This window comes from Phalacrocorax carbo, chromosome 4, assembly GCF_963921805.1.
Source record: "Phalacrocorax carbo chromosome 4, bPhaCar2.1, whole genome shotgun sequence".
Taxonomy (NCBI): domain Eukaryota; kingdom Metazoa; phylum Chordata; class Aves; order Suliformes; family Phalacrocoracidae; genus Phalacrocorax; species Phalacrocorax carbo.
The window spans coordinates 46,620,695-46,647,943 of NC_087516.1; the positions used below are offsets into that span (position 1 = coordinate 46,620,695).

Below are 27,249 nucleotides of genomic sequence, written 5' to 3' on the forward strand. Positions count from 1 at the left end.
AACATGTAGTGCAGGGCTAGATCCACAGAGTGAACTAATTGGTGCTAAGGACCTGACACCCACACTATACGTGTTCTGGGGTTTTACTTTTGACCAGCAGTAGCCTGTCCCAAGGGACTGAACGCCCATTAGTGGTTGGAGCACACTTTCTAATTTCATTCAGTCCAACAGGAATCCAGTTTACGCACTGAAGCCACTTGGCTACGTGAGCCAAAGTGCAATAAGTGGAGGCAATTGAGAGGTTTTCTTTAAAAGAGCGCTCCCGATCCAAATTAAGATGTTAATGCTCATGCACCCAGGAAACCATTTCCTGTGGTTCCATGTTCAGCTACAGGCACCATGTCTCTTTTTCTCTCTGAGGCTGTACCATTTCATCCTGGTAAGCCCTTGGACCTTGTAGCTTGCTGTTCTCTTCAGAGCCAAAAAGAAGAAGCAGCACCAACATTTGGTCAAGTTTTAGCTCCCATAAAAGGCAAGAGGGGCAACAGAACAAGCACACGCATTACTCGTTAGAGGCAAGTCTAAAGCCTGGTTGATGACCTTCTGCAACAGAACTTCTGGTGTTCCTGGGAAGACTAGAAAAAGAAAAAGCTTCCTAATGATGTATTTGAAAAAAAAAAAAGTTGCCAAATTCAGTTAATCTGAGGGGGTATTACCTACCGAAGAGATTTTTGGCAATTCTGCTGTTGCTTTGGGTAAGGAGCGTGCGTGAAGACACCCAGAACAATTCAAGGTCCAGGGACACAGATTATTATTAATCTCCCAGGGCCACTTAAGAGAGCTATACACAGCAAGACATACTGAACATGGAGAGACCTCGCTTAAGCAAACACAAAGAGGGAACAGAAATAACTAAAGTTCTTAAAAATATAGGCCTGCCATTTGAACAGAATATGATCCTGCCAGTTTGCCTCTAACAGTGATCAGAAGCATATGGCTAATACAGAGGCTACCAAAAGATTAAGTCTTCCCTTTTACTTAGGTCCAATCACATATCTCCAAACAGAGATTACCACTCAACAGAAAGCCTATTAAAAAAATGTTGTAGTAGAGCTTCTAAGACCCAGTAAGTATGCTCCTGCAGGTCATCAAAAGATCACTGGAAAGAAAAAGCATGGCTTTTAAATGTGCTGCAATAAGGAAGAAGCTTAATGCAATATTAACAGGCAAAAAAACCCCTCCACATGAAAAAAGCTTCAAATAACTTAAGGTTCAGAAAGTTTGCCAAAAACTGATCAGATAGCAAAGGAATGGGGGAAAAGGGGGGGGATAAAAAGGGTGATGGGTACCTACGATAATATTTTAACGATTAGAGTTTTTGTTTAATGTGTCACATCATTTAAATGTTATTCAATTAGAAAACTGAGTGGGGAATGCCTTACTTAAGAATTGGAAAAAGAAGAAAACAAATGCAAGCCCTAACCTCACAAGATACTGTGGATGGAACAATCTTACTGATTTTAATGGGAGACACACTGTGCAAGGAATCTGCCTTCATGGAGATCCTGGACAAAACCAATAACCTTAAAACTAGAACTGATGGCATTGGTCTCTGATACAGAGTACTTGGTAAGATTTTAAATACAAGGCAAAAATAAGTTACCCCAGAACTGCCACTCATTTTGAATACGGAAAATATATTTGTTTTCTTTCAAGTTAAAGGAGATATTTAATTCATATGGTGAATAAGTGCTACAGAAAGTAACTAACAAGTATAGCACATACACTTCACAGCCTCCTGAAATTCACCAACCCTTCTCTGACATGAATGCAGCACCAGTACTGCGTCCTACCATTTTCAAAGGAATCACCTTATAACCCAAATATCCTAATGCCATTTTCATCTTATTCCTCTTGTCACCATGATCTTGCAGCTTTGGCCACGCACACAGCCATGGTCCACACAAGCCAGTCTTTGTAATTGTAAGGGCTCCGTGATTGTGATCTTTCATACTTGGCACTACGGCACTTTGTGGATCAAGATACTTTCCACCCCTCTCTCAATTCTTAACAGTTTCAGCAGTGAAAGTCCAGAATCCAATCCAGTCCTGTACGTTACCTGATCACAAGACTAGTCAGCTCACGCCAAACAAGACGCGGAGCTTACTGGGCACGCATGTGATGGCCACTGTGCCCGCCCGGAGCAGTCCGGTCTCGTGAGCTGAGGAGATGCTGAAAGTAACAAAGCTCCAAAGCATCAGCCTGAGCAGAACGCTGTTCCCGAGGGTTTAGAAAACAGCAATAATTCAATATGAGATAGAAATTACGTATTCAAGCCCTGAAGTAGCAATAGTTACTAAGTCTTGCCTTTAAGGATTTGCAGTATCGCAAGAAGGTGAAAGGTACCTGGCGCTCAGTACCTACGCGCCAGGCTCGGCACGTGTATCTGGGTCACCACAACCGAGCCGGCTTTTGACCCTCCTGCGCTGACGAGACCTGCGCGGGAGGCACCACAGCGATCGCGTACAACGGCGAGGCCAGAGCAGGCCTGGCGCCTCGCCCCCGCGGCCGCCGAGGGGCCGGGCGGGGGGCGCCCCGCGGCTCCCGGGAGCGCCGCTCTCAGCTCGGAGGGAAAATGGCTGAGAGACCCGGCAGGAGGGGACGGCGGGGGAACAGCCCCCCCCCCTCCCGCCGCCCCGCCGGCGGCTGCTCCCGGCCCCCGCGGGAACTTGGGAGAAGCCGGGGCGGGTGGGGATGTGGGCTGTGCACACCTGCGCTGCGGCCCCTCAGCCGGCGGCAGCGACGGTCCCCTTCGCTCCCCGCCGGCCCCTCCGCCCTCCGCCCCCGGGGCGCCGGCCCCAGCCCCGCCCTGCCCCCGCTGCTCACCTGAAGGCGGGTCCCTCCCCCGGGGCCCGGCCGTGGGGGGCCGCCGCGCTGCCGCCCCGTTTGTTGAAGAGCTTCTGAAGCAGGGTGGGAGCCATGCTGCCGCCCTGCCCCTGCCACCGCCCCGCCTGGCGCCGGCCCCGCCGCGCCTCTCGTTTTCAGCGGGTAGCGAGCGGCGGCGGCAGCAGCGGCGGCGGCAGCAGCAGCAGCAGCAGCATCCCCTCCGCCGCGGAGACGCCCGGCATTGCGCGGGGGGAAGGCAAGGCGAGGTGAGGAAAGCGAGGGGGCGCGGCGGCGCTGCCGGCGGCCGCCCGTCACCTGACGGAGGGGCCACGCCCGCGCGGGGCGCTGCCAGCTGCCGCCCTCCCGCCGCACCGGGCACGGCACCGCGCCACGGAGACGGCGATGGGCACGGGGACGCGCCGCGCCCCTCCGGCGCTCCCTATTGGCTGAGCGGCGCCCCCGGCCCCACCCCCAACACGTGGTAAGGGGCCGATGCAGGTTTAAAGGGACAGGAGGCCCCATCTCACGCTGGGGGCGGTGGTTGGGGCGGGGCGTAGAGGGGCGCGTGCTTCCGCTTGTGCTCAGGGGCCTGGCGGGCCTGTGCGCGCCGGCGGGCGGGCGGGCTCCTGCGCGACGCGTATTTCATATATACATAGTAACAAACATGCCCACATCCACACATACCTTTATAATGTATATTTTACAATACACTTCTCTCTATACAGGTAGATGTGTGCACACATATACATGTACATATGTATCCCCTGTATATGTGCACATGTAAATCATGTGTCTGTGATTTACAGCAATGCTTTTGCGCACCGAAGCAAGCACGGACAAACCAACCCCCCCACTTCAGATGGGGCCGTCCCCCTATTCGGGCCGACAGCCAAGTGCCGCGGCTGCTCCAGCGTCCCCTGCTCCCTCGTGGTAGCCAAGCTCACAGCCTAACAGAAGTCAGTTGGGTTTTTGGGAAGCTCACATCCCTCTTTTTGCTCCATGCACTTGTTCCAGTCACCAGGGAAAGTTTTACTCTGATTTTTTTTTTTTTTCCTAGTCCTGGTCTCTGTAATGGAGACCAGGCATAAAATTGTAGAAGTACTGCGATTGCCTTCAAGACTCCAAACTTCGACTTCAGCCTTTGACCAGGCAAGTGAGAACATTTTTGCCCACCGCTGCTGGGCCGGTGCCTATTTTCACTCATTTCTCTTCAATTGATCTATTTCATTCACAAAACGATTAAACAACGCTGCAATATTTGGGGGTCATTTGGAGCTTTATGTTTGTTTCATTTGGGCGGAAGGGCAGTTTGTGTGGTTTTGCCCGCCAGCGGGACGACACCACCATGCACCCACCAAAAGAACAAACTTCAAACACTCCTTTTTAAGCAGCTCGGTAGCTGCACAGCGTGGTGCGGCAAACAAAAGAGCAGAATCACAATAGCTTCCTGCTCTTTTCAGGAAACTGGGAGAGAGGTGCGGAGAATGGCGATCACTGCAAGAGCTGTAATGGATCATTACAATACCTGACTGCACACTCAACATCCAGTAGTGGCAGAAAGGTGGAGGACGTGCTGGTGGTTCGGAGCCAGCGTTCTAGTGGCTGGAGATCTTTAAAATAAAAACCAAGAGATGACTGCCTACTGGCCTGATAGTCTGATCAGCTCCTCCCTCTAAGAACACCAGAATGAATCTTGTAATGCTTGGCTGACCGTTCTCAGAAGGCGTTACCATTCTGAAGGCTCTCAATCACCTCCTCTGCAAGACTGAATACCTGGCGTAAATCTTTCAGCTTGGATGTTGTTACTGCTTTTGATTCCTTACGTCCGCTGTCATCACCAAATGCCCCCCATCATTAAGGTCAATCCACCCAACCAAAGCTGAAGGACAGAAAAGTGAGGGTATAGTGAGGATAGTACACCAAAAAGAAAGCGAATAGCAGGGTGGGGCTGGACAAGATGAAAGACGTCATGGTTGACATAGTAATCAGTGCGAATGAGAAACTAGGCATCCAGCCCCATAAATAGGCACTGGACTGTATTTCTCACAGAACAGTCTTGAGAAACTTAAAAGTTGCAAATGCCATGGCTGCCACTCCATGGCTACATCTGCCTTAGCAAGGAGCGCTGACCAGTGGGGCAGAATCATAGACTAAACCAGTTGTCTTACAGATCCCGATGGCCACATCATAAACGTTTTACAGAGCTCTATTTTGGACTAGCTGTAATCCAGTCCGTCCTGTCAGCAGAATGAGGGTCAGTGGTTGGAGCACTGAATGTATTTCTGAAAAACATCTGGTTTAGTTTCATCTGAAAACAATCCACTTTGTATGCCCAGATGCCACTCCAAAATGTGAAGCAAGACAAAGTCAGCGAGGACAGCTGGGATACCAACTTCAAAAACGCACTTCCGATCTGAGCAAAGATGGCAGTGTAAACGCACCCTGTGTGTTGGCTGATGCTCAGTGCAAAATCAGATTCTCGATATTTTCTCTTAATGTGTGACAGTCACTACGGTCTGAAATTGATAACACATTAAGACACTAGTGTGCCGAAGGTTATTTCTGAAAAAAATAATGGGGAAACACAGCAAAGGACTACAAAATAAGTGTCACAGCCAGCACGCACTGTCCCACCCCAGAGTTTGGTTTACAGAACACCAGCAAAGCAAACGCGGTGATTTTTCACTAACCTATGAGCGCAAAATATGAGCAGATGTAACAAAAAAAGCCATACCATCTGTCAAGCAAAGACCATTTACAGCAAGATAGCATGTCTACAGCCCTCACTCTTCTAGGAAATATAGGGAATAAAAATGTGGCATATGAGAACTGAAACCTGATTTGTAATATTCTAAGAGTCAGGCTCTTTATGTGCTGAGAAAGACAATCTAATTGACAGAACTTCAGTCAGATCCTTAACGTAGAAATAGACCTGACTTTGTTAGAAAGTTGTCAATACATAAAAAGGATCATTCAAATCCTGGAATAGCTGAATGCTTGGATCAGTATTTCTGTGTTTCACAGAGCATAAATCTCTCTGAAGATTCTCTCCTGAGAATATAGGAACCAGGTTTTATAGCCAGGACAAGCTGGGTTAAAAGCCAAGTCTCCCAAGTCACACTTTGCCCCCCTGTCACTTAGACCTGGATGAAATGTTGAGTTCCATTATGGCTGCTTCCCTTCCGCCCTGCTCAGTCCTGAACACGCAAGTCCAAAATGCTCCTTTTAACCTCTGTTGTCAGAACTAGGCTTTGGACGACCACAAAAAGAAGCAGAGGCCAGAACAGGTAAGCCCTGAAGATTTAACAACAAGTTTGGTAAACTAGGATGCTCATTAATGGATTACGCCTTAGCGTGGTGACGCATGCTGTGTAAGTTATGAGAACACAGATAAGTCTTGCTACACTTTGCAGTGCATCAGCAACATCTCGCATTCTGTAAAATAAATAAAATCCGATTTTTATTGCCACTTCAAACATGCCAAGTAAAATGTGATATCAAGAAATGTCTAGAATTATTCTCTCTCCATATTGTTATTACTATTTAGTACAGTAAGTCTAAATTACACTCCACAGAGAATTTTAAAACCTCTTATAAAATGTATTCCACTTTACAAGCAGGGACAGAAACTGACAGCAACGGAGAGTGTGGGATTGCAGCCCCCCACAAACCAGCTTACTCATCCTTCATTGAATGGAGCGCTACATTACTTGTGCTGTTGCTGCAGCAACTTTCCCCAGTCCCTGAACAGCACCACAAAGGCACCGCCTTTATACAGGTAAGCAGTTTCACTGTCTTTTTACATAGAAGATACAGTCAGTTGAAAACAAAAGACAGTTTAAAGGGAAATGTTAATCTAATTGTTTCAAAATTACTGGGAAGTGTTGATGTATGTAATGAAACATTTAGTTTTCAACAGTCTCTGGTGTTAAAAATACAGAGAAAGGCCAGATAAGGGATGTCTTCTTTTAATTACCGCAATATAAATATTGAGTAGTATGATGAGAATTGGACTGTGTGACAGTAATAGGTATCCACAGTCCTCTGAAGTCACTGCTGCTACTGACGTATCTTGTCAAATTTCCCAAAGCAAAGGTTCACTATTTTTTCCTCCAGAAGGGCCTGAATATGTACATACCTGTGAATGCTCAAACACTTGTTTGAAACCTGGTTTGATTCCTCTCTGCAACAGAGTTGTCACCATCAGTAGACCGTATTTCTGAGCCTCCTGCCCAGGACTCCATCCAAAGCCTAGCTGGAAATACTCATGTCCTGGATTTTCAATGGTGAAATCTGTTGTGGGACTTATTTTTTGCTGGTTGCACTGTCCTCAACTCCATGCTAACGTAATTCACCTTGGACTCCATCCTACCCTCATTAGATGCAGACCAGAAAGGCTTTCTACATAATAAAGAAGAGAGTCATCATAATTGATATTTTGATACCTTTTGGTGACAACCATGATAAACAGCATTACACATCTACATGAAATTGCAATAATATACAGGACATACATTTGTATCAAGTGAGGGCAGGAATTTAGCAACAAAACCAGCATCCCACATCAGCACTGTGGTAACAGTGGCCAGCAGCTAGCTAAGACTTTGGGCCTCTCCTTGCAAGCCATGGTTTGTACTGTTATCAGAAGTCACTGGCATTCTCTGCCACAGCTCCTCATGTCCTGAGCTCCTAAATGCTGCTCTGGTTATTTGACTCTAAAACATATTCTAAGCAGAGCTAAAATACATAGCTAAAAAGTCTGCTTATTTTTGCTTGGTTCTTAGCTAAACCATTTCTTCAGGGATCAACGTATCTGAAAGTTAGTGATGAGTAAATGCATGACTTTTCTTTCAACTTCTGTCATATTATGTCAGCTCCATGTAGACAATTTTCTTTTTAAAACATCCTGAGACAAGAACATATGGTTCTTTCATTGTTTAACATTGCATTTTAATTCAGCTTAGAGGAATCAGCTCAGAGTCAATAACTGCTCAGTATGGGTTTAATCCAGGACCTCTTTATTCGGCTGTACGCAGAAAAAGACCTGCTGCAGATGGGGAGCAATAAGCCTGATGATGAGAAAACAGATTTATTTCTCTCTCTCCTGTCTCATGTCTCTCTCGTGGAGGTGACATACTTGATGTGCCAGGTCACATGGGAATAGCAGATGATGCACCCTGTGTGTCACACGGCACAGGAAAGGCTGAGCGGCTGCTCTATTTCACAGCGAGCAGTGGAAGCATCCTTACCAAGACTGTTACTGAAAAAATGCATATTGGAAGCTTTTTGATAGCTGTTGAGAAAAGCAGTGAGGTATGTGTTTCAGTCGCTTGTCAGGCGGATCCCATCAGTACTCCACTGGACCATATTCTGAAGCTACAATTCAGTCCAGTGAAAACCCGATAAACATACGATTCATCCTATACAAACCCAGATGGCTTTTAATATCCTTAGACAAGGCAGTTCTGCGCTGAGCCAAAATGCTCACCTTCTGGTGGAACGAACATTTTTAAGCTTCTATTTTCTTCACAGTGTCAAATACTGATTCAGAAGTGAAAAAAAAAAAGAGCAAGAAAATTAAACAAAAAGCAAAAAATCCTAGTCTGAATATGCACATATTTGCCCATCTTAAACAATCAGCAACAATTCTAAAAGGTCTTTATTTTACAGTTTATTCTTTCGTGAATACCAGGCTAGAATGATTATGAAATAAATTTGCTTATTGCGTCTTCCATCAGGGTACAAGTTTTAGAATGATATATGCATTTCTATGCGTTTATCAATGATAGCTTCTTTAGTTAGGGAGGGAAGAAGAGGTGAAAATGAAGATTTTATAGCTGGCTGGATACAAAAGATCCACACCCCTTTCTCTGACTGATCTTTGAGTTTGATTAGGCTGGAGTGTCATGCTCCAGCAAGTATGATGTACTTGGTGGAGGGAAAGACCTTGTACTTGAAGCCAACAGCTTAAGTTTTTAGCGCCCCCAACATGTGTTTATCTAATGGTAATACTCAAGCTAATTTTACTGTGTAGCCAAAGCTGTATGTGCACAAGAATAACTATCTGAACTAAAACATTATCAGACAGTTTATACTGCCTATACTATACTTACATAGTATGTATATATGGCATATACATACTATAGTCTGTGTCTATACAGAGTATGTAACTAACAATTCAGTTACAGTACCTATTTTCAATGTACTGCTTTACAAGTTCTTACAACGTAAACTGTTGGAAGTGTCTAAATATAAGAGACATTTTGGTGATAGGAAATATTTTTAAATTACAAGACCACAAAGGCAATTTTCCTGCTTGAAAACAGATATTTTAGAGGACTTTATATAGTAAGTCTGACTTTGAAAGAGTTTATCAATTTAGTGTATAACTAATATATTAATTTGAACATGAAATCAGTCAGTAAATTCTTGACAGAAGTCGCATGATACTTGTTTTTTACAATCTGTCAATGACTACAAATTACTATGTATAGTAATTATGCTACTGCAGTGCTTGGTAGATACTCATTCAGTTTGCCTGTTTTCCAGAATCTCCTACTGACACTGAGGGAGTTGCTTGTTTTCAACCTTGCTCACCTCACATCTCCAAATTAGCACGGGGATTGCCTCTTTCTTTGTACCTCTAAAGTGCCTTGCACATAGGGACTTCCAAGCAACGACTGTAATATGAATTACTAATCTAGAATCTAGACTATTCCAACTTGGCCAGGAAAAAAACTTGCAGGGACTGCGTAAGTCTGCTCCTGGAAGAATGAATCACTGCTTCTTCCTGAGAGGAAGCTGCCAACAGCTCTTGTGGGGGACACACACCAACAAAATGCACTTTACTCTGGTGTCTGCTTAAGAAATCTCTTCCAGACTGTACTCCAGACTGGCTAACAACTGCCTCACTGAGATCGCTTCTCCTATGCCACTGCACCTCACCTATGCTAAGCGTAATGATAAAAATATCCCAGCCAGTGACCACGGCCAGATGCCTGGTGACTTACAGATGACTCAGAGCTCTGGTGGCCTTTGACACTGTGGAGCATGCGAAATCCCTGACACAGCTGCCTGACCTGGCGCAGAGGGAGAAATGCCTTAGTGTGGTTCCCCTGACTAAGTGGAACCACTAAGCGTTGCCAGATGGTAGCAGATGGCTTTTCCTTCTGTTAAGGGTTCCCAGATGCAATATGCAACAGCACTTGGTGCTGACCACCTTTTCTAGCCAACATCTGCACAGAGGCTGTGGGAATGATCACGATGCAGTACATGGACTGCAGTGTTATTAGTATCAATGCTACTTTATCTTTTATTTCTATCTGGGAATTACAACTGCCCTCTGACACATCTAATATTGAGAACATACTGAGAGAGAGATGAAAACCAGCTTGATGAAGGGCAAGTCCAAACACATAAAGATGAGATGAATTAGAAGAGAAAGCCTTTGGAGGATATAATGAATCAAAGAATGAATGTAGTGGTTTCCGGGGTGGATTAGAGAAGTCCAGGGAATAGAGAGGTTCATTTTGATCAGCAGCGTTCTCAGAAGGACTGTTAAGTTCACAAGAGTTGGAGCCCAGCACTCTTTCTGCCCCCTCTGCTTTTGCCTCAACGCACACCTCACCTTCACGATGGCAGCGAGCATGGGGTATGTGTGTTGACCCTTCATCTGCTTGGGAATCCCGTGTCTTGAGGAGCCCCAACAAAGTTTGTTGATGGTTTTCACATCCCTTGGTCAACACAAGTAGCTGAAAGAGATTGTTTGCCTCGGAGTATTTACCGTGACATTCATACGGTATATTCACTGGGAAGAAACCCATTTTGCTTTCAGACCTTAAGAAGACGGCAGTTATTCAGCGTTTCTAAACATTTATGTGCTGATGGTCACGATTTGCCCATGTTTTTTTTGGGTCACGGCTTTTCACAAAGCCTGCACTTCTCTCATAAAACATAAACTGAGGCAGAATAAAAAAATCCCTCCCCGCACCCGGCTTTCCAGGCCTTCCGTGCACACACAGATATATCCTCGAGAAAGAAACGCATTTGCCTTGCAGCTTATCTCCAAGTCACCCGAGGCCGCTCAGAGGCAGGAGGCGCAGGCAGGCCCGTGCTGCGGCCATCCGCGGGACCCTGGCTCCGCCGCGCCCCGCCAGCCCGGCCTCCCTCCCGCCGCCGCCGCCGCCGCCACGGGCACCGGGCGGCCCCCGCAGGACACCCGCCGCCATCAACTCGGCGGCTGGCTCCTTTCCACTCGGCGGCCGCGGCCGACTCCGCCGCCCGCCAGCCCGCCCTCCCGGCCCCGGCGGTGGGCGGAGCGGGGAGCGGCCCCGACCCTGCGGCGGCCGGAACGGCAGGCGGCCGAGCAGGCGGAGCCAGCGCGGCGGCGGGCAGCTGCGACATGTCGCACCCGTCCCCACTCGCCCGGCCCAGCAAGCCCTGCAACCCCCGCGCCTTCTTCGATGTGGACATCGGGGGCGAGCGAGGTGGGGAGGGGGCGGGAAGGGGACGGCGCGGCGGGGACCCGGGCGAGGCCCCCGCGGTGGCGCCGGGGCCAGGGGGGCCGAGGCGCCCCGGTGCGGAACGCGCGGGGCCCGGGCCGGGCCGGGGCGGACGGCGGGGAGCGGGCGGGAGCGGCTCGTGGCCGGCCCGGGCCGCGGGGTGGAACGTTCCGGACGGGGACGGAGCGCTGGGCTCCTGTGGGCGCGGGAGGATGAGGAGGAACGCGGCCCTGCCGCGAACGGGGCTCCCGTGGGGCGGGAGGGGGCCTCTTCGCGGGGCCCTGCGCGCTCCCGCGGGGGTTTCCGCGCCAGGATGAACAGGCTGCGGGGCTTGGAGGGAACGGCAAGATGGCTGCACAGGCACCCCATTCCCCGCGGCTTCCCCGCTGAGGGGATACGCCTGGGCGATGCGGGGGAGCAGGTACAACACGCTGCCACCAGTCACCCCCGGCGGCACGTTCCCGCACAGCCTCGCCCTCCCAAGCGTGGCAGCGTGGCCCAGTGCCCCGCACTGTACAGGTCCCCGGCGTACCGGCGGCGGCGGCGCCCGCGCACGCTCTTCCACGTGCTGTCCGCGTGCCGAGCTCGGCCTCGATCGGAGGGACCCGCTCGAAAGGCCGCGGCTCCTGCCGCCTGCCGGGCCGCGGGGACCCGCCGGGCCGTGGGGACCCGCCACACCATGGGCACCCACCTTGCCGTGGGGACGTGCCATGGGGACCCGCCACACCATGGGCACCCACCTTGCCGTGGGGGCGTGCCATGGGGACCCGCCACACCATGGGCACCCACCTTGCCGTGGGGGCGTGCCATGGGGACCCGCCACACCATGGGCACCCACCTTGCCGTGGGGGCGTGGCACAGCGTGGCAGGCCTTGCCTGGCGGGCGGCAGCGGGCTGTGGAGGTAAAAGCTCAGGCAAAGCGGCGGTCCCGGTCGTTCTCTTGGCATGGCTGGTGTTGCCAGAGGTCGTTCAAAAATCTGGGCAAGCGGTCAAAATGGAAATAAGGAAACAAGGACTTGGAAGCTGGGGTAATATTTGAAAGCGTAGGTTTTCAGAATCTGCATGGGTGAAGACAGATGCTGCCTTTTTGCCAGGATATTGCCTTTCATTTATTCATTCTGCTACTCAAAAGAATAAAAGAAAGTCTGTAAGATGATTTGCCTTTTATTGACTTTCAGTTGTCTAATTTGTTTTCATTCCTGTATTAATTAGAATTAATATATTTACATTTAGCTTCCGGTAGGGTGAAGTGATGTTAACTAATTGACTGTGAGGCTGATGAGAAAACAGGAGCATCAACTGATGGCGGCTGCTAGGAGTGAGAAATAGCTCTCTGAGAAGCCAGTTTGTGAAAAGATGAGAATTTGACACAGAGTTCATTTATCGACTATTACAGGATCTGTTAGCTACTCAAGTTTCACTTCCTTTAGTTAAAACGTGTACATTTTTGGATTTAACGTTTGCTTCTAGCGTCTAACTGTAAATAGCCATTATTCATACACGTTTGTTTCTGTGTCTTAGTAAAATCGGGGTTTAAGAGAATGAGGAGTAAGGTTGCTGTACATGTTTGGCATGAGCTTTTTGATCAAAGAAAAGTCTCCACAAAACTGCCTTTTTAAAAATTGGGTCTATTTTTGATTGCACAAGCTACATATGGATGTTAAAGTAGACATAAAATAGGCACGCATGTTAAAATACATAATTTGGTTTGATATATGTGTGTGTGATTTCCCACAGACAGTTTTTTGGCAGAAAAAGTGTTTGGCATTTTTGGTAGTTTTTGGCAGAATGTGTCTTTATTCCCCCTGAGTTATTTTTGATAGTGTAATTCATTGTTGGCAGTAACCTTGCTAAAAACCTAATGTAACTCTGCCGGCGATTGCCATGGAGCAACCCCAAAATGTAAATTTGATAGTAATCTAAATGAAGACAAGCAAGTCTGAAACATTAATTTCCTTTGCCTTGTAGTGCTCAACACATCACCATGCCAAGGACAGGTCTTAAAAATATGTCTCCTTCTCTCTTTGTCATTTCAGTTGGACGCATTGTCTTTGAATTATTTGCTGACGTGGTACCTAAAACTGCTGAAAATTTCCGTGCGTTATGTACAGGAGAGAAAGGAACAGGGCCTACTACTGGAAAACCTCTCCATTATAAAGGATGTCCTTTCCACAGAAGTAAGTCCTATGGAACGCTCTCTTTTCCTGTTGGTAACAGAAGTCCTCCATTATCAGTATTTGAAATAATGTTAAATAACATTTTGGAGCACTTGTTTAAGAAATAACTTGACTGAAAGTAAGTTTTTGACTTCTGATCAAAAGTTAAAAGTTTTGATGTTTTTACCATGCATTGACAATAGTAAACTATAAATTTACTAGTAAGTTAGGAATAGTAAAACTAGTTTACTATGAGTTGTGAATAGGTTGACGTGGATTTCAAGTAAAGGATGAAATATCAAGTGATGTCTACTTAACTGAAAAGGAGTACGTAGGGGAGGCTTGATAAATAAACGGTAGTTTTCAGACTTATTTAGGTGCAGGTGCTGGTGGCAGGGACTGCTCTTCATCTCTGAATTGTTTTTCTTCGTGCTTCTCCTGCCTCGCTGCTGTATTTAATAATTATTTTCTTTTACAGTTATTAAGGAATTCATGATCCAGGGTGGAGATTTCTCAAACCAAAATGGCACAGGTGGAGAAAGTATATATGGTGAAAAATTTGAAGATGAAAACTTCCATTATAAGGTGCTGTATTGAAAATAGTAATTGTATTCAGTTTTTGAAGTTTCAGTGATTTTTTGGTTTTCTTCAGGTTCAGAATTAGCGCTCTTTAGTCCAAGGGTAACATATTTTTAAGCAGTGGAAAGAATGCAGCAAAAAAGCCCCAGACTAGTTTGTCCTTAAAGTCTTTGTTGAATACACCACAAATACACGTATGAATACATACAAAATTAGGTCAACCTCATTAAGACAAAGACAACCATAGTTTACGTTTGCTTTTTAATTGCACCATCAGAAATTAATTTGAAACAATATTTTAGTTCTCATTGAAGCAGGGATATTATTTTAGAAGAGTGGCAAATTTTGTCACTCTGGAGCATATGCAGTGTGTTAGCATTACATGGATTTTATGCTTTTTTTCATATACTAATAACATTTGTAAGATTAGATGTGAGAAATACCTTTCTTATTTAAAAAGTGGAGAACGCATGGTAGATTGCAGGATTAGTCCAAAGGAAAATTTAAAAGAAAGCGTTTTCTCCACTACAGTTATTTTCAATGATATGAGAAGACAAAGGCTGCTTGTAAATGGCTTTTTTTTTTCCCCCGAAATATTGGAAAAATGTGCTCTGAAGAAAGCAAGTTTTTGCATATGCAAAGGTCTCAATTTGAGAATGTCATTTTAAGAGATGCTGGCTTTGATGGCAGAAATTCCTACCCCTCCCATTAGTTATTCCCACTCCTGTGTCGGAGCTCACTATTTAATTACCAGCAACCATTAGTGCAGTCCCACAAGCAGTTTTGTCAGCCCAGCTGCAGCAAGAGAGGAGGGAGCTGTGCTGCGAGAGTAGGAAGTTCTAAAACTGTCTTTGTCTTTGAAATCAACACCTGGTTGACTGCAGGTGCACGTGCTTCACACACACAACTTAACATGTACAGTTTTTGAACAACAGTTTTCTCAGGATGTGTCCTGTGTCCTGTCGTCTTTCTTTTGCAAAGGCATAACCGTCAAAATGTCCATTACCATTGTTCAGGCTTCTCTTTGTCATCAAAGTCAAACGCAGTTGATGCCTCCAGGGCCTGTCTTTTGACATATGATTGACTTCTTTTTTCTGCTTTTGAAGAAGCAATGTTTGTCCTTCTGTGTTTTTAAATCTTTTTTTAAGCATTTTAGTTCTACCTTTCTTTAAAAAATGGTATTCCAGGAAGGGAAGAAGGCTGCTTTTCACTGTAATGTACAGGAGGTCTGTGTACCTTAAGCCTACAATTTAAGTATTACCTGTACACTGAGACTTATGTTTTTTGGCTAGCGGACTTAGCTGTTCTGGAGAAAAGTGGCAATCATAATAATTGTTTTGAGTACTCATCGGTGTTCTCAGCTGTACCTACAGGGCTGCGTGGCTGGAAAAAATCCCCTGTGCTTGAACTATCAGTAACACGTCTTGAACCTGGGTGGGAAGCAACAAAAATAACATGTTCTGCAAGCACCCCTTACAACAGCCAGGACACCCGCTGCTCTAGGTGTAACAATTCTCAGCACTGATATTAACCATTTTCATATCATGTTATTACGTGGTAGTATATGAATGGCTCCTCAGCAACACTGACTAAAAAATTTACAGACATCATTGTCCCGTGGTTAAAACAAAGCCCTGACTGCAGTTGTTGCTTGCCTCCAAACACTGTTTTAGAAAAGAACATATGGCAGTCCTCCCCTAATCAGGCATCAGAGTCCATGAGCAACTTTGGAGCAATAGCTGGAAATGTAGCTCCAGCATTCATTGTAGAGTTAATGACAGTTGTGAGAGGTGTTCTCTGAGGTCTGACACTTGCTATGGTGGTGCCCATAGCACTGCTGCTTGAAGTTACTCCTCTGCATTGGCCCTTGTCGCAGGATCTCTAGCTCCCTGGAGGAGACTGTCATTGTTACTTTTTTTGTTATACTGTCAAGTGAGATCTGGAGGTAATTATGAATGGAATGCAGATGATCCCCATTTCTGTACTTCTCTGCTCAACTATAACAAAAGTTGTCAGTGTGCCAGGGATGAGTTGGAGGAACTCGCCTGGATCTTGTACAGAGTCTGGGAGCTCAATTCCAATCATCTGTTGGCCAAGTATGTTAGGATTTTAGCGAGAGTTAAAATGCCTCTACTATGTAGAAATTCACTGGATCTTGCACTTAAATCTAGCAGTCCTGCAAAGTGTCCTCAAACCACTGTCTCAGGCAACAAGTTGTTTTTGTTGACACTTGAGGACGCTGGAGCTACCTGTTTGTTCTTGTGTTGTTTGCATGGTTTCCTGTAAATTGCAATAAAACGCAAGACTTTGTCAGTAGTGAGCTTACCATGTCAGATCAGTCCCACTAGGCTTTTTTTTGGAGTCACATCTCCAGCTAATGGCTGTGCCGTTGTGGAACACCCAACTTACACAGTCCTCAGGCAGTGTTGTTACCATGGCATGGTTTTGCAAGCCTTGAATCTGACAGAGAATCTGATTTTGTCCAGACTTTTTTACTTGCTTTGTAAGCTTACAAAATGACAAGCAGAAACCATCACGGGAAAGACACTCATCTATCTGCAGTGTCTTTCAAAACACTCAGGGTAAGAAAATGCATGAGTGACAGCAGTTTTCTTTATAAACAGGGACTCTCATCATGGGACTGATGTTGAGACTTGGTCCCAGACGAAGTGGGGTTGCATGTAAGTGTGAAAATCAGAGCCAACAGACTGGTGTCTGTAATTTTCCAGCTTGTCCTCCAAATCTTTACAGATAAAAGGTAAACCTGCAGATGTAAGGCAACACAAAAGCTTCGTTATTGGCTCTTTGTTTACAAACCATTGCTGTCTAGCATTAGTTGTAATTGAGAGAAAAAAAAAAAAAGTAAGATTTACAGGTCTTGTTCTGCCTCTTGGACAGTGAATCAGTGACCCGCCTCAAATCATATTTGCAGTAATCTCCTATGGGGAATCCGATTTACTTGTTTGCCAGCAATACGATGCAGATGTTTGTTTTGGAGGCTGCATTCTTGCAGGCTTGCTACCAGATGCCTTCTCTTGCTGTGGAACACAAGCTTCCTCTGTGCCATTTGCCACCTCTGATTCCCAGGATGAGTTTCAAGACAAGAGACAGAGCCAAGATTATTCCAGTCACTTTCTGTTGGCTGAGTTCAGTTCTAGCTCTCAGCTGTACAACCTTTTCCCAGAGTTCCCAAGCCAAATCCTGCTTGAAAGATTCAGACTCATTGTGCCATTTGACCGGATGAACACCTTGGGCAAGGAGTTCTCCCTACCACCGTGGACATAAGAACACTGTGTGGGAAAGCAGTTTTCAAAAAATACAGGTCTTCAAAGTGGTAGGGACAAACCAGGTGCTTAAGTACAGCCCTCTCAGACCACTGTCTCAAACTAATCAACCTCCCGTTGAGCTCTGAGGTCTACTTCACAGCAATTTCTGCTTCCATCCCCTGTCACTTTTTTTTTGTCCTCCTTTCCTCCCCACAGTATCAAGTTTCTTAGGAATACCACAGCTTGCATGCTTCAGTCATGTACCAGGCTCTTGGTGTAACATACTGACTTAGGTTAAACAAAAGTTTCTTGCACTTAATAACCAGATCAACTTGGGGAGAATAATATCTTAATGACTGTGTCATGCCAGTTTAACGACGAGACATTCACAACACGTATGAAAAATACATTCTCGCAGTACGAGTGAAAATGAAATAATCTGCATGGTGAAGCAAAATAATTCTTATTTCAAAGAAGGAAAAAGTACTTATGGGAAATAAGATAAACAATATTTTCTCATGTTGGGCTGTTTAATGAAATTTTTTGTTAGTTTGTGGCCCGGTAGCATAAGCCAAAGTAATTAGATGGTTAAAAATCCCAACAGAATAAGAAGTAAAGGAATTTAAAAAATCCCACCAACCTCTAAATAATAAAGACCACAGTCCCTATAACCCACAGTTCTACAACATACTATGAAAGAGTAACCTTTACAAAATTAACAGTACATGTACTACATACCTCTCTTGTCAGTGTAACATTAAAGTTGCTTTAAGAGGTGTTTTGCTTTGTTTCTTGAGGATAGTGGCCTTGAATAACCTGGTGAGGAACTTCATGTGTCTCTCAGGTGATCTCTAAACTCAGCAGCTGTGCAGAGGGTTGAGTGTGCAAGAAGCAAACAGAAGTCACACGCACGGCTCTGCTTGCGAGCCTGCTGGGTGGCAAGTAAAGTTGCAGAGCTGGGCAATTTGCCCTCTTCAGTTAGGATAGGTGGAATTAGTCTGTCTGGTTTACCAAGTTGTCATTACGGCTGTCCTTACTATATATATATTAATAGCCTTACAGAATCTTATTTATGATTTAATAACTGTTCTGTCATATGTTGTGATTTTTTTTTCCCCTAATGCAGCATGATAAACCAGGGCTGCTGAGCATGGCAAATGCAGGACCTGGTACTAATGGCTCTCAGTTCTTCATTACAACGGTGCCTACTTCTCACCTGGACGGGAAGCATGTGGTGTTTGGCCAAGTCATCAAAGGAATGGGTGTAGTTAAACTATTAGAAAATGTTGAAGTGAAAGGAGAAAGTCCTGCTAAGGTAAGCAAAATCCTTCCATTATATGACGTATATTAATTTCTTCTAAGTGCTTGGTGTAATGTTTAGACCTATTAACTGTTAGCCGGTTATTTTTACTAAGTGTTCATTTCCACTTCACTGTCCTTGTTAGGAGGCTTTTGTTCTTTTGCTGTGAATTTCTCCTGCACAAACAATTCATTTATTGTTCAACACAGATGCGAGGGTGGATGCCTTTATCAAGGTGAAGGTGAAATGCACAACTAGAAGTGTAGGATGGGTGATGAAATTAAAAGGTAGAATTCACAACCCTACCTAAGTGATACGTAATTCTTGCGAATTTTATGTCAGAAGTCGATGTATTTCTGGAAAAGCAGTCAGTGTGTAGGTCACGTCAGTTTGTGGTTGTTTGAAAAATTAATACCTCTGCAACTTTAAGACTCGACAGTTTGAGGAAGAACCGTCTTCTCTAATGTGGTAGAACTTCTATGTCTCGTTTTGCCACAGCTCAGCTTGCTGCCAGTTCCTCTTCTAGCCTCTCTGTGGAGCGTGGGTATGGTGTTCTTGCAGAGCAGCTCCTCTGAAGGCAACGCTTTCTGTGATAAAAGCATTTTGATGAGGATAGGCTAATGATGTGATGGGTTTCTGAAATCAGTGCACCCAAAGAACAGATGAAAAAGCATTTTTACTGAATTTCAAAGAGCTCTCAGAAGTGAGTTTTTGGGGGACGTTGTCTCAATAAGCAGTACTGCTATTTACACTGTATTTTTTCAGTTGTGCGTCATTGCAGAATGTGGAGAGCTGAAGGAAGGAGATGACTGGGGAATTGTTCTCCAGGACGGATCTGGAGATGCTCATCCAGATTTTCCTGAAGATTCAGATATAGACTTAAAAGATGTACGTATTTTTCTTTTAAGGTATTTCACACAGTGCAAGAGTTGTAGGTAATCTGAGTTATATGGTGTCTGTGATGATGTTCTCTAAGCCTTTTTTCTTAAGAAGCAATCAGGGTCCTGACTGAATAGTGAAATTCAATTTTAGGAAAGAGAATGCTGTGGGAGGGTATTGCTATATCTTTTTTTCAGTGCTAATTTTCAGCTGATTTTTTCCCCAGTAACTATAAACACAATTACTTAATTACACTTAATTTTTGTCTGATCTTCGTTTCTTTTTACTTTTGTTTGTGCTGTAGTGACAAATTGCTATTACTAGAACTCCATCCTGCAGATGACTAACTTAACACCTTTTCTGTGCAACTTTTTAAATATCCACCCGTGAAAAGATTTTGTCTCACTTACTAGAAATAATAAAAGATCAACCTTTTAAAAAGATTTTTACTGCATCAGAGCTAGTTGTTCTCAATTCCCAGTAGTTGTTTGCTCTTCAAGTTGTTCAAACTGAAGGAAGACCTGGCTGTTGAGAGTTTGGGAGCAGACTGGTGAAAGCAGCTCTTCTGCAGATTTTTACTTTATCATTAAATAGACAAACTGTGTAAATCAAACAGTGTTTTGTGAGTGGGGGGAAAAAAGGGAGCTGCATGTGTAGATTCCAAATACAGAATCAGAATAGTAGGAAAACATTAGCACTAGAAATGAGAAAGTCCTTGTATCTGGCTATTGAGCAGCACTTCAACCTGTGAAAATGTTTTTGGATAGCATTTGCTGTGGTTCTGAACTGAAGTTGGCAGGTGCCTGCCTCCTTTAACTTTAATCTTGTTCGTATAAACTAACTACAGAAACCATGGTGACATGGTCTCATGCTGTGATCAGTGTTTATCAAGGTCATTAATTCTAGTAGGGTAGAAGTGCAGACTGATAGTGTTACAAATGGCAATATATACGTTTGACAGAGCTTAAGACAACTGTGGTATAGGCAGCAGTAATTATAAACTGTTTATTGCCACTGGAAAGGTAACTTAGCACTTCAAATGTATGCCATTCTGGAAATAGAAATGATGGCTTTGATAAAGACGGTCAGTTGTTCTTTTTCTCCTTCCATAATGTTTTAAGTGTTTTGAGAGAGGGAGAATTGTGTTGGTATGACTTCTAGTTTGAGAGTGTGCAGAGTTCAGGTGACTAACACAGTTTTGAGAAGCAGAAGACAGAATTTTGTCGGGAATAAGGCAGTCTTGGTTGAATACTTTGATTGTTAACAAGTCTTCTTTTCTATGAATAACAATCAACACCTTTATATATAGCTCTGTGTGGGTAGCAGCATTTAGGGGAAGGAGTTGAACTGCTATGTTGTCTCTGGTATTTTCTCACTCTTTATACTGTAGAAAACCCATTAGGAATTTAATCTTTCAGACTATTGTGTTACATAAAATAGATAATATTATAGGAGTGGTCTGAAGCTAGTGTATGTCTAAAATTGGGATATTTTTATTCTGAGATTTTATAATAATCTTTGAAAGAGGATGGACATGGGATCCTACTGTTAAACATCAAGTAATTTAAGACTTCTTTCATAAGTACATTCATACTTCATATTTTCCATCTATTTTATTAGGTTGACAAGATTGTGGCCATAGCAGAAGACATAAAGAATATAGGAAATACTTTCTTCAAATCGCAAAATTGGGCAGTGGCAGCTAAAAAGTATAGTAAAAGCTTACGGTAAGGCTATCGTCCTTCAATCAGGTAGTCCTTGTAACCCAAATTAATACTGCTATCAAGCAATGACATGTGCATTTAAAAAGTGCCTGTTGCTGTGCTCTTTTATTTTTTTTTTCTTTTTTTTTTTTAAAAAAAGAGCCTTCTCAATCTGGAAAACATCTGGATGAGTTTTAGCTACTTAATAAAGTAGGTCATCTACTGATTGCTAGGTAAGAGCTATAGACAGGAAGTGTTGTTTAGAATGGACTAAATGCTCCTTTTTTAATACTCTCACTGTGCCGGTGCATAACTGGGAAGATAAGCACAGTAGAATACACAGGGTGGTTAATGGACAGGATAGGAGGGAATGCTTTTTCTCTGATTCCTAAAAAACAGCAGGTTTAGGAAACTGATAAGTTCAAGAGAGAGTACTCCCAAATGTAAACCTTATTAATTCATTATTATTTTTTCTGAGGCTCCATACCATCATCCTCACTCCATGTATAATTCAGACTTGCCTTCAAAATCATGGTCTTCCTGCTTTTGTTTCCATACTGCTCCTTTATTCTTTTCATGCTTTCTGCTATATGTACATGAGCTTCTAAAAATGGTTGTGCTTTTTTTTAAAGTTATACTGACCTTTATCCCTACCTTCTTAATGATCACTGGTTAACTACTAATAACAGTAATGAAAGAAGAAGAATTAAGGCCCTCAAAGAGCCCATCATAGACCAACAGAAACCCCAATGTAAATAGGATTTCTATGTAAACCTTCTAGAAATCATACAGAAAAATGGCTGGAATGGATCTTTAATGAACTTTGTGTTGCATCTGTCCATTTCCTCCCCCCATTCTCAGATAAATATTAAGTATAACTATGCTGTCCCTTAGAATTAGTTGCCTTGCTCACTTTTAAGCACACCCAGCGAAGGCTCTTCCAGTTTGAGTGGACAGCTTCTATTTGTGCTTATTTGTCCTTGTGGATGGAAAGGCTAGTAACTTTTCTAGACGAAACAAATCTGATCATTCCAGTCCTTCTTTATAGGCCATACTTTTTTGGACATGCCCTGTTGTTGTATCTTAAAATCTAATGCTTTCTGTAGGATGGTGTACTTCAGCTGGCACTTTGCCAGAGCTGATAGGAATAGAATAGCTTTTACCATCTCCCATGTCGTACGTACAGCTCACCTAGCAAACCACCTGGCCCTGTTGGGTTTTTTCATTTTTACCAACAGTAATGATTATAACCTTCTGTTCTTTTTCTTTTCTCATTGCTGCTTAACCATTTTTAAAAATTTATTCTATATGTAAGAATCGGGACTTTCTTGTCAAAAAATTTACTACTTCCTGTTGTCTCCCTTGATATTCATTTTACTGATTTCTTTCACTTGCAAGCTCTAATTTTACTTCCAGAATTGTTGAACTCTTATGTTTTGGTATGATTTATAAATATTATAGGTGTATTCTGTTTGTTTTGAACATACCACAGTTTTATATTATAGCTCTCCTTAGCTTTTCACCCTTTTCTTTCTCTTCTGGTTCTTGTCTTTTGCATGATTCCCAGCAAGGGGAAAAATCACTGGGACTGTGCCTGATTTACTTTTTAAGTATTGCTTCTTTCTGTGGTCCAAAGCTGTATACAAAGCATGCAACACTCAAAAGACAGGGCATGCAAAAATTGACCTTACATAGGCGCTGATCTGCAAAGACTGCATTAATCATGTGAATGTATGCAAACACATGATTTTTGTTTTTTAAATAACAACCACAGAAGTTCTATCAAGTAGGCCACTAAAAGAGTTAGAACTTTTATATCCACAACAGACCTTTGCCACTTGAAATGAAAAACTGACAGCATTAGCACGTTGTAAATTAAGAAGAGCGAGATACAGTTTGCCTGTGAAACAGAGATGCAGTAAATGACGTGGCTCGATCCTGAGCCAGTGTCAGTTCTGAAGTTCAGGAAAAAGTCATGAAGGAACACAGTGGGAAGAAGGTGGAGTTACTAGTGCTCATAAACCACCCTCCTGTACAAAGTAAAGTCAGCTGCAGATGTTAGCTGTAAATGCCTAAACTAATTAAAATATTACTGAGGGAGCCGAAGAAGAGATGAAGCTTCCCACGAACGTGGAAGGTGCTCTGGTGTTGTTGACTTTTTGCCACCGATGAGCAACATGTTTTATGAGAATGGACAGCCATCGAGATAAATTCTAATGGTTTCATGCCATCTAGGCTAGTGCGCCTGTCTAAGGAAAAGAATGCTGTTTGTTAGTACAGTGGAGGATGAGGAGTTACAGGAAAACATTGACCAGTGAGTTAATCTGTTTTGTCAGGGTAGGTCTTATTTAGTTTAATAAATATTTGTACTAGTGGAATTGAAACTGATTTAAAAATACCAGTTTGGATAGGCCAGTTTGCACATATCTGTGGAAAGATAGCTAAGGGCAGAACAAAATGGAAGTTGCAACACTAATGCATGTTCTTTGCAAATCTGTTTTTCTGCAGGTATGTAGAAGCTTCTGAAACAGTGGCAGAGGAGGCAGACAAACCAAAGTTAAAGACTGTTGCTTTGACCTGTGTTTTAAACATTGGTGCTTGTAAACTAAAACTGTCGGATTGGCAGGGAGCCATTGAAAGTTGTTCAGAGGTAAATTTCATGTTTAGTATTTAGACTAACAACGGTCCTAACGTAGAAAATGGAGACTGAAACTACAAAGCTTTAAGAGTCTTCTGACAAGCTTATGATTTGAAGTACACAAAGTCAAAAGCTGATTGTGAAGTTATTACTAACTTTCCAGTATCTGGCTTTTTTAAAAATATTTTGAAATTTAAATGACCCATTAGAAACAAACAAAAGAGGGCTGTTGCTTACTGCCAGAAAAAAAAAAAACGTGCTGTCATAGTCAGTTTTGTTTCCTAAAAGTAGAGCTAATTTTTGTATTACAAAGAGATAAATTGTCTTCAGTGAAAAAGGAATACTTTTGTCTGGAAGACTAGTATGAGCAAAACGGTTTACTTGCTTTTAGATTTGATGGTCTTGTATTTTATTAATTGAAGTGACTTTTCTAACTGAAGCCCTTTCAGGTAGGCTTAGTGGTGAAATGAAACCACTGAATAGGAAGGAAGGAAACAATAAATATGGCAATACTGAAAAATGATAGAATTAACATTAAAAAAGAACAGTGAAATACCAACAAAATTTAGTATATTTGAGGAAACTTCAAATAATTCAGTAAAACTCTGAAATTTTGAAGGAAACAAAGTAAAGAATGCACTTACCTGTTATCAGAGGATCCTGAGCAGTGTCTCCTAGGGCTTCATGCTGAAAGCAGGAGTCTTGGCTCGTCTGTGTGTGAGGCATCTTTAGAGAGCTGGCTTGCTTTCTAGCCTGCTGATGGCAGTACCACATGGAAAACTTTCATAAACCTTTCTTCAGAATGGACAAATGGGGGGTGGGGAAAGAAAAAAAAGCCCCACGAAAATTGTGTGATATGGTAGCTATCATCTAGAGAATGGTAAAAATTGAAACAGCATTAACCATATTATCAATCGTAATACTTGCCATTGAGGGGGAAAAAAAACCCCCAACTTCCTTTTCATAAGATTACAGAATTGTTAAAGGCTACTCCATAGCTGTAATAGAGTTCTGTAATGTATTTAGCTTACGCCTCATCACAAGTGTGAAACAGTGCATCAGTGTTTTCATCAGAACACCAGTTTCCTAAGATTAACTAGCAGAGTTCACGGTAATTGTTAAAAAGAAACTATGTACTTTTATGATTTCCTAAGGCCAAAAGCTTTTTAAATTAACAAGCTGTAATACATGCATTATTTGGTGTAAATAAGCAATGATGAAAAGCTGAACCTGTTCAAACCAACCTTGCTTTAAGTAACTGTAAGCACAATGGTGAGCTAAAACCAAGGAATGCTACCTATGTGTACACAATACGGACACCTAATTTTCTAATTCTTGACACAGAAGAGGCTCTGGGCTTTAGAGCAGAGAGATCAGGATGAGGGCCCAGAGTAATACTTCTGTTATATGAACAGCCAAGTGATTTTTAAAAAAAATTTGGATGCATTGGCTGATGTCCATAATTCTTAATTAATGAATTAAAGTTAATAAATGAAATCAGTAAAGCCACACGTTCATGCAAAGAGATTTCCTCTAATCACTAAGAAATTCTAGTCTTTAAAATAATTAAAAAAAAAAAAAAAAGACGACATTGTAGAACTAGCTGGAAGAAGAAAAAAGACCGTGATCATTACAGGCAAGAAAACAAAACACCTAGCTAGCCAAATTAACTGAGGTACTTTGACAAAATATGTAAGTAATCAAATAGTGGAACAACCTCTTTGCCCAGTTGCTGTATTCCCCATTTTGATATTGTCATATCAGAGCTGGCACGTGCACATTAGTGAAAACATTCAGCTCAAAAAAGGCATAATGACAGGATCTTGGAAAGGTTCCTGAAGCATGAGGTGGACTGCATGTATGTATCTTTCCAGCCTACAGTGAGCAAGCTTTATGGGAAGTCTGCATGTCTCCTTTATGATGCTGTTTGAAGATTTTTTCGGTGTGAAAGAAGGAGCTATGATATAGAGTTGTACCATGAAACCTGAGGTTAGGATAACTCAAACTGCAGCAACACCTCTGCCTTAGCACATATATGTATAGCTGTATGTACGTACATACAGGTTCCATTTCATCCTCATATATGCTCATTCTTCACAGAAGACCACTTCTGGTGCAGTGCTATTAAAACTGGTTGGCTAGCTATTCAGTATGCTACACTATACCATTACCTTGTACACAGTTAATGTTTTGACAGCTTACCCTCTAACCAACTTGGAAGATTGTCTGCTGGTGTGAACTGTGCCATTTGCAGAGAAGGGAGGCTGTGAAGTATATGAAATACTAATGTGACAATTTTATTAAATTTACAGGCTCTTAAAATAGATCCAGCAAATACTAAAGCTCTCTACAGACGGGCTCAAGGATGGCAGGGAATAAAAGATCTCGATCAGGCATTGGTAATGATCATAGTATTTAATTTTTTTTTTAGTCTAAACATTTCATCAGAATATTAATTTATATTTCTCTCTTATTTAAGGCTGATCTTAAAAAAGCTCATGAAATAGCCCCTGAAGACAAAGGTAAAACAAAGCTGTTTCTTTATACTTTTGGTTTTTTTTTTTAAAGAATGTAACAAAGTAGCCAGGGTAGTATTTAGGAGAAACCCATACCAGTGCGGTGCCCCAAAAGCTGTCTTCGAACAGCTTCAATGCAGATGGATTGAGCATGGAGCCCACTGAGGTGGAGAAACTATACAGCAGTGATGTTTCTGGTGCGCTGAGTAACCTGCCTGTGTAGGCCACCAGCACACCTCTTGGCCCATCTCCCTTTCTCACAGGGGCCTTATTAACTTCTAATATCCTGGTCTAATTGGATAAGATTGTTAGCTCATAAATTCTGTGTTGGCACCAATACTATGCTTGCTACGCCCCCCTCTACCTGGTTACCTCACTAGCTGAAACAAGGTAAGGGACAAGGTTTTTTTGCTGCTAGTATCTGACCTCACAGAAGATTACCCATATTATTTTGTATAACAGAACTGCATTTAATGTGCAGCAGTGTAACCTGGTCTTGATACGTGAGCCATAATGTAAAGAGATTACTATAACTGTATCATGGATTTTCTTTTTAAGCAGCTATCCAGACGGAAACACTCAGAATCAAACAGAAGATAAAAGCCCAAAAGGAGAAAGAGAAGGCAGCTTATGCTAAAATGTTTGCTTGATTTTTTTTCTTAACGTTCAAATTATGCACTAACTCACACAAAAGGTTAAAGGGAGCTGCTTCTTTCATTTGCCCTGTGCTGCAGTTTTCAGTGTTTACAACTCAACAATCTAACAATAAAGACAAACTGTTCAAAGGTGACGTGTTTTTCTTTTTCTAAGCTGTAATAACTTGTATTTTGCAGCTAAGCTGTGTTTCTAGAGTATAGATCAGTAGTGGTCATGTTTTTGCAGCTT

The 27,249-nt window shown here is 43.1% G+C and overlaps 3 protein-coding genes and 3 long non-coding RNA genes across 9 annotated transcripts in view; 3 read left to right on the forward strand and 3 right to left on the reverse strand.

Moving 5' to 3' along the window:
* The window catches only part of FNIP2 (folliculin interacting protein 2), a 51,895-nt gene extending 48,934 nt beyond the window's left edge, over window positions 1-2,961 (reverse strand). For both annotated transcript variants that reach the window (XM_064449797.1, XM_064449794.1), the window contains exon 1: window positions 2,827-2,961. In XM_064449797.1, the coding sequence (XP_064305867.1) occupies window positions 2,827-2,921 (95 nt within the window). In that variant the 5' untranslated portion in view covers window positions 2,922-2,961. The remainder of the gene's footprint in view (window positions 1-2,826) is intronic.
* On the forward strand, window positions 2,957-7,089 carry LOC135313084 (uncharacterized). 2 transcript variants are annotated; one of them, XR_010372676.1, is made up of 4 exons: window positions 2,957-3,092; window positions 4,287-6,113; window positions 6,444-6,604; window positions 7,019-7,089. It is a non-coding gene; the product is annotated as an uncharacterized LOC135313084 (long non-coding RNA). The 2 variants fall into 2 exon arrangements; XR_010372675.1 differs by lacking the exon at window positions 7,019-7,089 and adding an exon at window positions 6,943-7,017.
* On the reverse strand, window positions 5,646-7,043 carry LOC135313083 (uncharacterized). Its single transcript, XR_010372674.1, has 2 exons — window positions 6,965-7,043; window positions 5,646-6,261 (listed from the first exon to the last, which is right to left on the reverse strand). It is a non-coding gene; the product is annotated as an uncharacterized LOC135313083 (long non-coding RNA).
* Window positions 7,090-11,106: 4,017 nt separating the features above from the next.
* Window positions 11,107-27,154, forward strand: PPID (peptidylprolyl isomerase D). Of its 2 annotated transcripts, none has more exons than XM_064449802.1 (10): window positions 11,107-11,312; window positions 13,364-13,504; window positions 13,962-14,068; window positions 18,455-18,643; window positions 19,394-19,516; window positions 21,128-21,234; window positions 23,719-23,860; window positions 26,161-26,247; window positions 26,328-26,370; window positions 26,923-27,154. In XM_064449802.1, the coding sequence occupies exons 1-10, from the start codon at window positions 11,228-11,230 to the stop codon at window positions 27,012-27,014; spliced, it is 1,116 nt and encodes a 371-aa protein (XP_064305872.1). In that variant the 5' UTR covers window positions 11,107-11,227; the 3' UTR covers window positions 27,015-27,154. The 2 variants fall into 2 exon arrangements, with proteins under 2 accessions (XP_064305872.1, XP_064305873.1); XM_064449803.1 differs by having other exon boundaries at window positions 11,127-11,312; window positions 26,926-27,154.
* Window positions 11,337-13,357, forward strand: LOC135313081 (uncharacterized). The gene is made up of 2 exons (XM_064449804.1): window positions 11,337-11,960; window positions 11,997-13,357. Exons 1-2 carry the CDS (start codon window positions 11,641-11,643, stop codon window positions 12,364-12,366), a joined length of 690 nt encoding a protein of 229 aa, XP_064305874.1. The 5' UTR covers window positions 11,337-11,640; the 3' UTR covers window positions 12,367-13,357.
* Window positions 16,890-24,802, reverse strand: LOC135313085 (uncharacterized). The gene is made up of 2 exons (XR_010372677.1): window positions 24,493-24,802; window positions 16,890-19,215 (listed from the first exon to the last, which is right to left on the reverse strand). It is a non-coding gene; the product is annotated as an uncharacterized LOC135313085 (long non-coding RNA).
* Window positions 27,155-27,249: the final 95 nt, after the last annotated feature.

What these genes read in the sequence shown, in the direction of transcription:
- PPID (XM_064449802.1), top strand. Translation starts at nt 11,228, where the DNA reads ATGTCGCACCCGTCCCCACTCGCCCGGCCCAGCAAGCCCTGCAACCCC. An exon ending in CAGATATAGACTTAAAAGAT is followed by an intron (nt 19,517 to 21,127) that starts GTACGTATTTTT and finishes CTATTTTATTAG; the next exon opens with GTTGACAAGATTGTGGCCAT. An exon ending in AATAGCCCCTGAAGACAAAG is followed by an intron (nt 26,371 to 26,922) that starts GTAAAACAAAGC and finishes TTTCTTTTTAAG; the next exon opens with CAGCTATCCAGACGGAAACA.
- LOC135313081 (XM_064449804.1), top strand. Translation starts at nt 11,641, where the DNA reads ATGAACAGGCTGCGGGGCTTGGAGGGAACGGCAAGATGGCTGCACAGG. An exon ending in AAGGCCGCGGCTCCTGCCGC is followed by an intron (nt 11,961 to 11,996) that starts CTGCCGGGCCGC and finishes GGCCGTGGGGAC; the next exon opens with CCGCCACACCATGGGCACCC.